Source organism: Miscanthus floridulus, chromosome 8 (genome assembly GCF_019320115.1).
Source record: "Miscanthus floridulus cultivar M001 chromosome 8, ASM1932011v1, whole genome shotgun sequence".
Taxonomy (NCBI): Eukaryota; Viridiplantae; Streptophyta; class Magnoliopsida; order Poales; family Poaceae; genus Miscanthus; species Miscanthus floridulus.
Window position 1 is genome coordinate 199090347 of NC_089587.1, and position 12498 is coordinate 199102844.

Consider the following 12498-nt stretch of genomic DNA (forward strand, 5'->3'; position numbering starts at 1 on the left):
CGGCGCTGCCCACCGGCTACCCCAGGCGCCTCGGCAGGCCATGGCTCCTGCACCTCCTCCGCCAGCAGGTGCCGTCGCCCCTGCCCCTGTCTGGCAGCGGTATGGCATCCACTACAGCCGTCGTCAGCATCCGGCTCCGGCTCCACAGCCGCCGCCGGAGGTACCTCCGGCCCTAGAGCCGTAGGCAGTGGTGCCCCGGGCTCCAGAGCCTCCTGCGCGGGCGACTCGTTCCCAGACGGGTTCCCTGCCGCCGCCCATGCAGCGGTATGGCTTCACCGCGGCGGCCTCCAGTCTGGCTTCTCCGTTGCCGGGCAACTCTCGCGCCGCGCTCGCCGATGCGAATTGGCGCGCAGCCATGGCCGAAGAATACAAGGCGCTCGTGGACAATGGCACCTGGCGTCTTGTTCCTCGACCGCCTCGTGCCAACATCATCACCGGCAAGTGGGTCTTCAAGCACAAGTTTCGTGCTGACGGCTCTCTGGCTCGTCATAAAGCCAGATGGGTCATTCGTGGGTTCTCGCAGCGGTACAGCATCGACTACGACGAGACGTTCAGCCTGGTTGTCAAACCGGCCACCATCCGGGTCATCCTCAGCATCGCCGCCTCTCGCTCCTGGCCGATACATCAGTGGGACGTGAAGAACGCTTTTCTTCACGGCCATCTGAACGAGACAGTCTACTGCCAGCAGCCGCCCGGCTTCGTCGACCCGGCGGCTCCCGACCACGTCTGTCTCCTGCAAAAGTCCTTGTACGGACTCAAGAAGGCGCCCAGGGCGTGGCACCAGCGGTTCTCTGGCTTCGTCCAGCGGTCTGGCTTCACTGCTTCGACCTCCGATACATCCCTCTTTGTTTACAAAGCGGGTGCTGACATCGCCTACTTGCTGCTCTACGTCGACGACATCATCCTAACAGCCTCGTCGACCCCGCTTCTTCGTCGCATCACCGAGCTCCTTCACTCCGAGTTCGCCATGACAGATCTCGGGGATCTTCATCACTTCCTCGGGATCTCTATCACGCGTTCTGCTGACGGCCTCTTCCTGTCTCAGCGCCAGTACGCTGTGGACCTGCTCTAGCGCGCCGGCATGGCTGAGTGTCATTCTACGGCGACTCCTGTTGACACTCATGCCAAGCTCTCTGCTACGGACGGCGCTCCGATGGCGGATGCCACTCTGTACCGTAGCCTCGCCGGTGCGCTACAGTATCTCACGCTGACTCGTCCGAACCTCGCCTATGCAGTTCAGCAGGTTTGCCTCTTCATGCATGACCCGCGAGAGCCTCATCTTGCGATGCTCAAGCGTGTCCTGCGGTATGTCAAGGGCACCCTGTCCACCGGGCTTCACATCGGCACAGGCAGCATCACCAGCTTGACCGCCTACTCCGATGCTGATTGGGCTGGTTGTCCAGACTCTCGGCGCTCCACTTCAGGCTACTGTGTCTTCCTCGGCGACAACTTAGTCTCTTGGTCCTCCAAACGACAGACTACGGTCTCTCGTTCGAGTGCGAAGGCTGAGTATCGTGCTGTTGCGCACGCTGTGGCTGAGACTGTGGCTTCGTCAGTTACTTCAGGAGCTCCACGCACCCATCTCTTCGGCGACGATCGTCTACTGCGACAATGTCAGTGCTGTCTACATGACCGCCAATCCAGTTCATCATCGTCGCACGAAGCATATTGAGATAGATATTCACTTCGTCCGTGAGAAGGTAGCTTTGGGACAGGTTCGGGTGCTCCATGTTCCATCGTCTCATCAGTTCGCGGACATTATGACCAAAGGGTTACCTGTACAGTTGTTTACTGACTTTAGGTCCAGTCTTTGTGTTCGTGACACTCCCGCTTAGACTGAGGGAGGGTGTTAGAATGTAATAGTAACAGCCCATATTGGGTGTACGGCCCATTGGCCTTGTACATTGTAACTCTAGCCTATTAGGCTATATAATGAAGGTCACCCTCCTGATTAGGGTGTGCGGTGTTGCTTTACAGTAACCATTAGTGGATCAAAACAGCTCCAGTGCTTCATTTGAATCTGCAGCAATGGACCTAGTGGGGTGGTGGCCTTCTCGCAGCGCCATGATTGGAGTGAGGATGAAGATGATGGACGACAGGTGTAAAAGACTTATGTTGGATGGGGGACCCTGGGACCTAATGGCTAATGCATTGCTGCCTGCGTACTCTACGCCATGGCACATGGGCTGTTCCTTGATCGTTTTGCCTCGCAACTCGCAAGCCGCCAAGGCGTTTTCGAAGGTAATGGGTGCAAAGCGATAAATGCATGATGCACGCGGTATAGGCGCCTTTACCACAGCTGCATTTTCACCGGACCACTGGATGGTAGACATCACATAACACATCCCAGAAGCCAGGTGTGGCGAACTGGTGGTGATCTTGAAGCAGGCACCATACACCAGTTCGTCAGGACTCAAGCGGCATACACCCGTTCGAAAAGAGATTTCATACGACAGGGAAACAATCTGCTTCAGAACTGAACCAGTTAATTTGATTAACGATTAGACTCTTCACATGATATTCAGAGTAACGGATACGTTTAATGGATCGAACCGGTATTACAACCAAAGCTGAACCAACACTTTACAGTGAGCAGCCAGCATATATGTATCTGTTATAAGATTAAAAAGAAAAAGAAAAGGTTGGTGAATGGCTCACTTGCTTTCTCCTGTGCCTTTTAATCTGGATTTCTTGTTGAGAGTTCCCTTCTGTACAATGGCCTCCAAACCCATAAAAGAAAACGAAAACTAAATTGCTGTAGATACGAGAGTAAGAGTATACAGGTTCAGAGTCACTGTTTTGGGTCCTTCGGTATCTGGACAGTCTAGTATACAACATCCCCTTCCTGATAGGGCATGTTTCATCTGTCAATCAAGAAGGCAATTCAACAAATTTCAGTGTGCACACATTACATGAATAGAAGGAATGGTGATACTGGAAATAATCAAGACCTCAGGCTACCCATTTCCCATATTAAGTTATGTTTCAGAATTTTACCAAAACCAGTTGATAAAAATAATCAAAGCATACAGTTTGAAAACTAAATTGTATACCAAACAATGATGTTATTCAGACGCATTTTTTTTATCAGTATTCAGACGCATTTTAAGAAACAATGAACTTGTTCATTAAAACAACTAAGCAAAACTATTGCACTCATGTAACTTGTTCATTTTGCGTTGTATAGAACTAGTAAACGAGCCAAGTAGTCGATAATGAAAATAACTTATAACAGTTATTTTCTATTCTACAGTATACATTACTGATTGTAATTTTCTCATCCTTTGAAAGATAGATATAATCATTGATTACCAGAAAATTCTGACAAGGGACATACCTTTTATTAGAGTAATGGGAATATGGGATTGACATTGGAGAATCTTTATCCACTGCCAACTGTCAGCATCTGAAATAATTAATGAACATCTCTTCTACTATGATACAATTAAAGGTTTCAATGAACCAGCTTAGGACCACTAGCTATCACATAGACACGACTGAAAGCTTATCCATTAACTTTTGCTATAGAATCAATGGCCATGGTTGCGCCCAGGATGCCGAGGACCAGACCTCAAGTCCAGTGAAGGTTTTAGCTTCACATGATCCCCAAAGCACTGCTGAGAGGAATGCTCAGAAGGCATTGCATGCCTCATCTTTCCAAATTGAGAGCTCAGAATGTCAGCTTCAGAGACTACCCTCTCCTGATGACCCGCAGAAAATTGCTGCACTCGAATAAAACGTCCATGTACTGGATCAACAGGCCGGCTAGGTATGTGGTCATCAAAACCTCTTGATGTGATTGTGAAGCCCTCATTTCTGTAAGCTGGTTGCCTCAAATGGTTTAAAGGAACAGCTCCACTACCACCAGTCAGAGGAGTTGAAGCACCCGAAGTTGTTCTGGGGCTAGAAATTGGAGAAGGTGACATTCTACCATTTTGATGTTGTGGAGATCTTGATCTTAGAAGAGGACTTCCACATGGAGATACAGGACAAGATATATTACTCCGTATATGGATATCACTGCACAGAGGTAAATAATTAGTGGGCAGACATTTTAATAGAGATAGACAAGAAAACTCATTGAATGGGTAAATTTTGTGACAGGAGCGTGGTGTTGGGTTGATTGAAAAATAAGTTACAGCAAAACTGCGGTAGTATAGGCTACAGAAGAGAGTATAAAACATAAAGCCATATATAGGTGGATACTTTGCTATTTAATTTCGCACAGAATGATATTGGGATTTGAAAAGTCAAATTATAGAAGGCAATAGACAAAACAAAGGGCAGACCAGGATACCATATAATAAGTGATATTTAGGACAATGCTCCAACTGACACATCCTATTTTCAAATGATAGCTAAATTTCATTCAACCATGAAAAGGTTTGGTTGCATACAAATTAGGATATAATAGTATGTCTCTTCACTGAAAGTTGCTTCGTATGGACATATAAAAGGAACCAACTTACAAACTTAACAGATAATTTTAAAAAATTAATATGATACCTAATTGGCAAAGAAAATTTGGCAGCTCTTCTCTGCAAAATTGATTGGCCTTCCAAACCAAGCGAGGACATATTTCTGGCATGCTCAACCACCTGAAATGACATGACAGCCAAACAGAATGTAGTAATCACATGAACAGCGAAAAAATAGACAACAAGCAGCTGCTTATACATTGATAGGGCCCTAACATTCTATGTAGGTCACTAGTATGCTTAGTAGACCTTCTAGACAAATGTTAATCTTTTACAAGCCACAGGGAGGCAAAATAGGGGGGGGGGGGGGACTAAAACCAAACGGCAATATTTTATACTCATAAAATTTGTAGAATTGAAGACACGTCTGCAGGTTAATAAAGCATGCAAGTTAATTAGCTGAAAGATAACATTGTTACAGCACGAGTAAACAGTTGATACCTTTGAATTTGTTCTGCATGATATAGCCGTCAACTGTTCCAGTGGATGAGAGGCAGATGATTTTTCAAGTGGTGGTGCATTTCGTACGAATGGATGCTGCAAAAGATCCACTGCTGTTGGACGGCTGGATGGATCGCGTTGCAAGCACTGTCTTATGAAGTCTTTCCCCTCTTCTGAGAGGTGATCTGGTATTGGCGGAAGCTCCTTACTGTTTCCTATCTTAAACATCGCAGCAATCTATTGGAGAAGTAAAAAAGTAAAGAGATATGTTAGCATCCAGGTTACAATTGATAAAAAGATTGCTATGCTTATACATTGTGAAGGACAACAGCATCTTACAAAACAAAAGATAACTTGGAATCAGTACTATAAACTGCTCTTCCGCTAGTAGCAACACTTCAAGAATTTTTTCAGTGACAAGAAATTAAAAGTGAAACTAGCCCTCTCATCATTCTTAAAAGCATTCCATGGCTCCCAAAGGTTAGATGCAGCATAAGGAAATAGTTGTGTGAAAAATGCAGTTGATAATAGTTATTTGGCTAATCATGACGTAAGAACTGTACAAGCACCAAGGCAGTAAAATGAAACAATTCGCCATGCTAAACAAATAGTTTAAGGACTAATTGCAGCTAAAACCAAAAGAGTCCAGAGTTTCTGACCTAGATGTTTTGGTTCACTACATTAACGTCCATGGATGTAAACAGAGAACCAGAATCAATCAGTTTTCGGAAAACAGTGAAAACAAGAGAAAGGGGGTAAAGGCATATGGACCCCTTCATTAATTTGCTGGTGACTCTAATGTGATGCTTTTCCATCCTATAAAGGGTGTACCCAGCGCAGAGAGCTCCCGCTTTGTGCGGGGTCTGGGGAAGGGTGTCAGTGGCAAGCCTTACCCTCGCATGTGCAATGCGAGGAGACCGCGACTCAAACCCGGGACCTTCCGGTCACAGGCGATAAGACTCTACCGCTTGCACTAGGCCCACCCTTCATGCTTTTCCATCCTGTACTTTAGTTAATACTTTTGTTAATGAATATCACCAGAATATGCTAAGTAAAATGAAGACTGCTGCAACAAATTCAATGGCAGCACAAAATAATTACTGCTCTAGTAGCTATCTACTTTTTACATCTGTTCTATAAGAATCCCAGTCCAGTTGTTAATACAATTTTGAACTGCTGATTGGCAATGCATTAGCAACAAAAGATGCATCATACATCTTACAGTGTGTTACCCTAGCAATGAAATTTACACTACCGAAACACAAATCATAGCTTTAAAGTCTAACACTAACCCCTTCATATTGGCTCCATGGTGGTTTTGAAGTAGCCATCTCTAGGACTGTGCATCCTAAACTCCATATATCAACTGCAAGGTTACATCCACTAGCATTTTTTATAACCTGCATATTTATCACAACATAAGCAAAGAAGGTAAAGATATATAAACCCGACCAAAATAACTAAAGTAGTGGAACAATGCAAGATTTGCAGCAATACCTCAGGAGCCATCCAGTACGGGCTACCCTTAAATGAGAAAGGGCACTGCTGCCCATTGATCTAAAAAATAAAACAGCATAACACATGTTTAGACCTCGCAGGTTAAAATTATGTATATTAGTATATATAAGAATCATATCTTGAGGGGAGAAAGCATTCTCAAATTTAGATGAAGCTTGTTACACACAGTCAACAAAACAACCAGTCAAGGTATAATAAAAACCCTCAGCTAAGTTGGAGCCATATCTAAGACTTCAGAACTACTGCCCAGTGAAAAGCATGGCTGACAATGAAAATCCAAGCAGAAGATATGCTAACAGGGACACCAACGGCCAATAAAGTGGTTAACTCTTATAGAAGAGGTTGAACTAGCACAAGTAGTTATTAGTAGACGTGCAGGTACAAAAGGCATCACATTTCCTCCAGTGAAGATAAAATACTATTGTTTGAAATTGAGTTGCTTTCTACAAATAGGAATAAAAAAACGTGCAGAAAACTTACATGTTTTGCCATCCCGAAGTCAGCAAGCTTTACACGGCCATTAGGGTCTACCAATATGTTTGCACCTTTGATGTCCCTGCAAATTTAGGAAGAGAGTAAGTAAAAGAAAAGATAAAATTAGCAAACCCCTAGTAGGCATAAAATAATAGACTGAAAAAGGGAAACTATACAAATTATGTTACCTGTGTACTGTATTCTTTGCATGCAAATAAGCTAGGCCCAAAAGTATTTGCTTAGTATAACTGCGAATGGCCTGTTCACCAAACTGGCCGTACTCTTGGAGAAGCTTATGTATAGATCCACCAGAAACATACTCCAGGTATATGTAAAGCTTATCATCAACCTGTTTTGAAATATAATATGGAGATGCATTTAGAAGAATCACAAGATGCATGGAGAAAAGCAACTATATACTCCCTCCGTCCAGAAAAGAATGCAATTCTAGCACAGTATCGAGTTAAAGTATCTTGAGTTTGACTAATTATATATAAAAAGGTATAAAAAATTAAGATACCAAATAAGTATCATTGGATTTCTCATGAGACATATTTTAATAGTATACTTATTTGGTGTGCACAAATGCGTATGTTGCGATGGATTTGTGGTCACACAAGAATGGACCGAGTTCGGGACGATGATATATGTGATCGCCTAGAGGTAGCACCAATTGAAGAAAAGCTTGTCCAACATCGGTTGAGGTGGTTTGGCCATGTCCAAAGGAGACCTCCAGAGACACCAGTGCATTGTAGAGTCCTAAGCCAAGCTAATAATATGAGGAGAGGTAGAGGAAGACCGAAATTGACATGGGGGAGGCAATAAAAAGAGATTTGAAAGCTTAGGATATACCTAGAGATCTATGTTTGAATAGGAGTACTTAGAAAGCGGCTATTGAAGTGCCTGAACCGTGACTTGAGGCTCTTGGTGGGTTTCAACTCTAGCTTACCCCAACTTGCTTGGGACTGAAAGGCTATGTTGTTGTTGTTGTATACTTATTTGGTGCCATAAACATTAATATTTTTAACTATATGTTTGGTCAAACTTTGGACACTTCAGCCAAGAATGCACCTAGAATTGCATTCTTTTTGGGACAGAGGTAATACAATACTGCAGGTTTCGTGCGTTTTTTTCTTTTCTTTTGCTGCTATTCCCTACAGGAAGAATGTAGTGAAGAGTAGGAAACATAAACTGTTCAGCTACCAATGCAATCATGGAAATGTGAAAGTCACAACAATAGTATGAATACTGTAGTCTATTAGCAGTAGATTAATAACTGAAGGCAGCAATTCATACAGTTTCAGATCCATAGTATCGCACAATGTTTGGGTGCTGCAGTCGGCTCAGAAGTGATATTTCCTGTGAAATGAAATAATAATGTTAAAAGAGCAAGTCCAGCATGAGGCAATATTGAGTGCGAACATGTACAAAATACCATACCTGGCACAGCTGCTTTGCACTTTCTTTTGATTTAGGATCATCTGCGAAAAGGGTAACCTCCTTCATCGCACACATTTCACCTCTGTCACTGAAATAGATCATAATAAACAATTAAAATGAAGAAACAAATAATAACCAAGTACAACAAAACATTTAGTGCACACTAGTCAAGACAGATGATAGCTAGAGTTATTGTGAGATCTGACATGATGTGTTTTAACAGGACCACATCATTGAAGGTAAAAGGAACGAAGGCACCATACAAGAGAAAACAACTAAGATCTGGAGCAATTTGTTACTACTTATATTTCAATATATGTTCTATTCTAGACCAAATTTCTTGCAGAGCACAAATAGAAGATAATCTGAATTTTTTATGTAAAGCATTTGCGTCAATGACTCCTTCCATATATACCAATCCATAAATCATGGTATTACTTGTGGTTTCACAAACCAGTGATAGATTGCAAGAGAAATTATTAACAAAGATGAGCACATATAGTAACATGCTAAAAGATCATTATTTATATGGTAGTGGCAGCACTTAAAAGTTAAAACACATCTGCAAGAACAAGAAGCCAGAAATTAAACATTCAAAACTCAACATGTAATTTGGCTTAGTGGCTACCTACAAAAACTGAAACTTTGATAAACAGCCAAAGTAAATTTGCACAAAACTATATCTTCAATCAGCATACAAACTGAAATGAATATAATCCATTTCCATGCATGGAAATGGAAAAAGGCATACCTGTTAAAACCAACATATACATGGCCAAATGTTCCACGGCCAATCAGTTTTCCCTTCTTCCACCGTGAACCAGGACTCGGTGGATTCTCTGTTCTACCAGGACTACGAGATATAGGACTAGCTGGGGTAGAGCTGTTTGGCAAAAAGGTAGAAATATTAGGAGTGCTTATTGGCGGAAGTGGCAATCTGTGGGTTTGCTTCTTGTTCCCTTCAGCATGTCGATTTGTTGGAGATTCAGGAGTGACCCCACCAGCTCTTGGATGCAAAGGAGAGACACTTCCACTATGCACCCTAGAACTTGGACCAGGACTTGTCATTCTTGGGCTTGGAATTGGTGAACACTCTGGACTACCTCGGCTAGGCTGCCAAAAGATTGGGCCTAGCATATCACCTCCCACTGAATTATGCCCAGATGTCTGACCAGAACCTGGACTGGAGCACTGACCAGACCCAAGGAAAGTTATATCAGTATGAGGCTTTACTGCCCAAAAAGCTGAAGTTGGAATCTGATCAGGACATATAATTCTTGGGCTTCGAGAAGGGCTTGACATCAAACTATTCGGAGCACTCTCCAGGGCAATCTGTCGGGGGCTTTGTAAATTGGATTGATAACCATCAGCAATGGTACCTCTCGGAGATGTTGACAGGATTTGGTTACTGAGAAAAGCATTGTTTGGCCTTGCAACTGCAACTTCCTTGTTCTTTCTGGTGATAGCACTAGAACGCTCTTTGTGCAAAACACTTCACAAGAGTAATCAAAATTCATAAGCATGAATTCAAGTAATTACAGAAACCTATAAAAGAAGAAGCAATTATTCATGGCACCTGAGGGCATACCTTGAACTACTTGTTGCAGTAATTCTAGTCGCATTTTCAGCCTCATTTCCCACAGGGCTCTGAAGCCGAGAATCACCAGGATCATCACTATCAATAGAACAGTTGCTGGAGACAGAAGCAGTAGCTACTTCAGTAACAGGATCAGTAGCTTCAGGTCTTTTTTTAGGCTGAATTGGGGGGAGTGGAAGCAGTTGTCCTTTGCCATGCTTTTCCAAAGTGGACTTTGAGTTGGTAATATCAGAAGAAGTACGCGTCACCCTAGCACGTGATTTAGGAAGAGGAAGTGGTTGTGCAGGTGGTCTATCTGCTGCAAAGCTCTGACACCGTGAGACCTCTTTTGAAGGTGATGTTGAGCGGGATTGGGCAGTAGACCAGCAACCTTTGTCACCAGCTGTGTCTTTACCATGTTTACGACTACCTCGTGATTTTCTGCTTCCCTTTTGCTCATTTGAACTTATGAGACGCTGAAATGTGTCGATGAGGTTTTCTTTGGCAGTCTTTTTCACTTCTTTGGATGAAGATTTTCCCCACCATGGTGGCATACTGAACACAGATACGATGATGATTTATCTATGTACTCATAGCAAGATCATGCGGACTGATCAGCTACAATGCTATGAGCCTATGACAATTTAGAGATGGTGAACTTGAGGAGCACTTCAACAAAAACCCTCCAGTACTGTAGTAGTTTGGTGGACTGACAATGAACCCTCCACAGAGTGCAACACTGAAATATGAATTTTTCCTGTTCTTGCTTCCTCGTGTGATAAAACTTTCAACTTAGTGCCATCTCCACCTCAAAGACTGAAACCATATCGAAGCACGAGGTGATGTCAATAACAATAATGGAGCACTAAAACAAAATATCGTAATAATTTCTTAAGCTGACTGCAAGCGAATGTTCAGTGTCAGATTTTCTACAAATTGAGTAACCATTACAAGTAGCTACTCTAAAAACACACAAATTGGAAACAATTTACTCAAAGTATAATAGGCATCATTTCAAAGGTTTGCTGGGATCATATAGAAATCAAAAGAAACAGATCCCAAAATAGCTTTTATTCAATCTTGTACCATCATTTTCATGAGAACTGCTTACACGCAAAAGGGTAAAGTAACAGGGGAAATTAATCACGATGTTGACCAAAAGCTTGTCCGCAACACTAACAGCCATATGGACATAGTATCTAATCAAAACCATGTATGCAAAAACACTGGGCATATGGTATGCAGCTTTCTTTCAGAGCTTTCACGCAATAACCATTTTGAATGAGTGTGATATGTGCTGGCGGCATAAAATATGCACAATCCATTGCGTACCATTCCGATTGGTGGCATAAACTACCAGGCTAACCTGCTATGGAGTATTCAACACTAACAATGCTGATATAGCCCAGCTAACTTCTATACCAATTGTAACTTATGCAGGAAACGACAAGATGCAGGGCATTGAGCCGAAACCTCGAGATTTTTGTGAAATCAATTACACGCGCACCTTCGGATACCAAATCCTGTGGCGCCAACTGGCACTGATCACGCCCGGAAAAATAACAGCATAATCGAACTATGGACGGACGGGAATAGCGCAGCAGATAGTAAGCAAATCCACAGGTAGCTGACGCTGAGTGTAGACAAAGCAAGATTCCGAATTGATTACTCACAGTAGTCGCATTAATACGCCCCGCACAACAATACAAACTCGGAGCACAATCTATCTACAAGCAAGTTCGGATTACGTACCAGCAAGACGATGAAAGCAATCCAAGCCCGGGTGGATCTCCGCTCCACCCCCAGGTCCGGCACCCACTAGAGCAGGCAGGCGGCAGAGGAGACGGTGGAGGTGGGCGCCACCTCCGAAACAGCGAAGACGACCGTGGAAGCCGACCTGCCCTGCTGCACTCGGCCGCCTGCAGTCGCCGGCGACGAGGCGCAGCGAATCGCCACGAAGAAAAAAGCACACCAGGGACGACGAGCTCCGACGCGAAATCGGACGGGCAGGAGACGCCCGCGACCGCGAGCGTAGGCAGGAGGAATCTGGGGGGTGAGGGATCGGAGAGGGACGCGCGAGGGGGGTAATGCAGGATGCGGGGCGCCGAGGGAAAGGGGGAGGAAAGGAGACGACGACGGGAGCGGGGGAGGAGGAAGGGGGACAGTTTTTGTTCGCCCTGTCTGCTGCGTGCTCCGCGATGCTCTTGTGCGAGTGGGATGGCAAGGGCCAAGGGGTGTGTGCGTGCTCCGCGCCGCGCCCGTGCTGTGCCTGTGCTGCGACGGGACGGGAGTGAGGAGGGAGGGGGATGGTTGATGTGGTGGTGGTGGCGAGAATCTCGTGCGGTTCGGGATCCCTTTGGGCTGTCGTGCCGTGGTGGGGTCCGGTCCGGGCCTTCGGCTCCTCCTTTCTCCATGTGCTAAACGCCGAACCTCCGGGGGTGTTTGGTTGGCTGGCTATATTTTAGTTCACGTTATATTGGATGTTTGATATTAATTTAGAATATTAAATATAGACTAATTATAAAACTATTAAGACTAATTTACGAGACGAATCTATTAAACCTAATCAGT

The 12498-nt window shown here is 44.2% G+C and overlaps 1 protein-coding gene across 2 annotated transcripts; it reads right to left on the reverse strand.

Annotated features, from left to right (window-relative positions):
* Window positions 1-2469: 2469 nt before the first annotated feature.
* LOC136477899 (mitogen-activated protein kinase kinase kinase YODA-like) lies at window positions 2470-12231 on the reverse strand. 2 transcript variants are annotated; one of them, XM_066476154.1, is made up of 14 exons: window positions 11680-12231; window positions 11435-11560; window positions 9940-10743; window positions 9103-9843; window positions 8352-8439; window positions 8208-8270; window positions 7100-7260; window positions 6918-6993; window positions 6417-6476; window positions 6212-6319; window positions 4920-5156; window positions 4507-4598; window positions 3338-4020; window positions 2470-2864 (listed from the first exon to the last, which is right to left on the reverse strand). In XM_066476154.1, exons 3-13 carry the CDS (start codon window positions 10479-10481, stop codon window positions 3531-3533), a joined length of 2658 nt encoding a protein of 885 aa, XP_066332251.1. In that variant the 5' UTR covers window positions 10482-10743; window positions 11435-11560; window positions 11680-12231; the 3' UTR covers window positions 2470-2864; window positions 3338-3530. The 2 variants fall into 2 exon arrangements, with proteins under 2 accessions (XP_066332251.1, XP_066332250.1); XM_066476153.1 differs by lacking the exon at window positions 11435-11560.
* Between the last annotated feature and the right edge of the window lie 267 nt (window positions 12232-12498).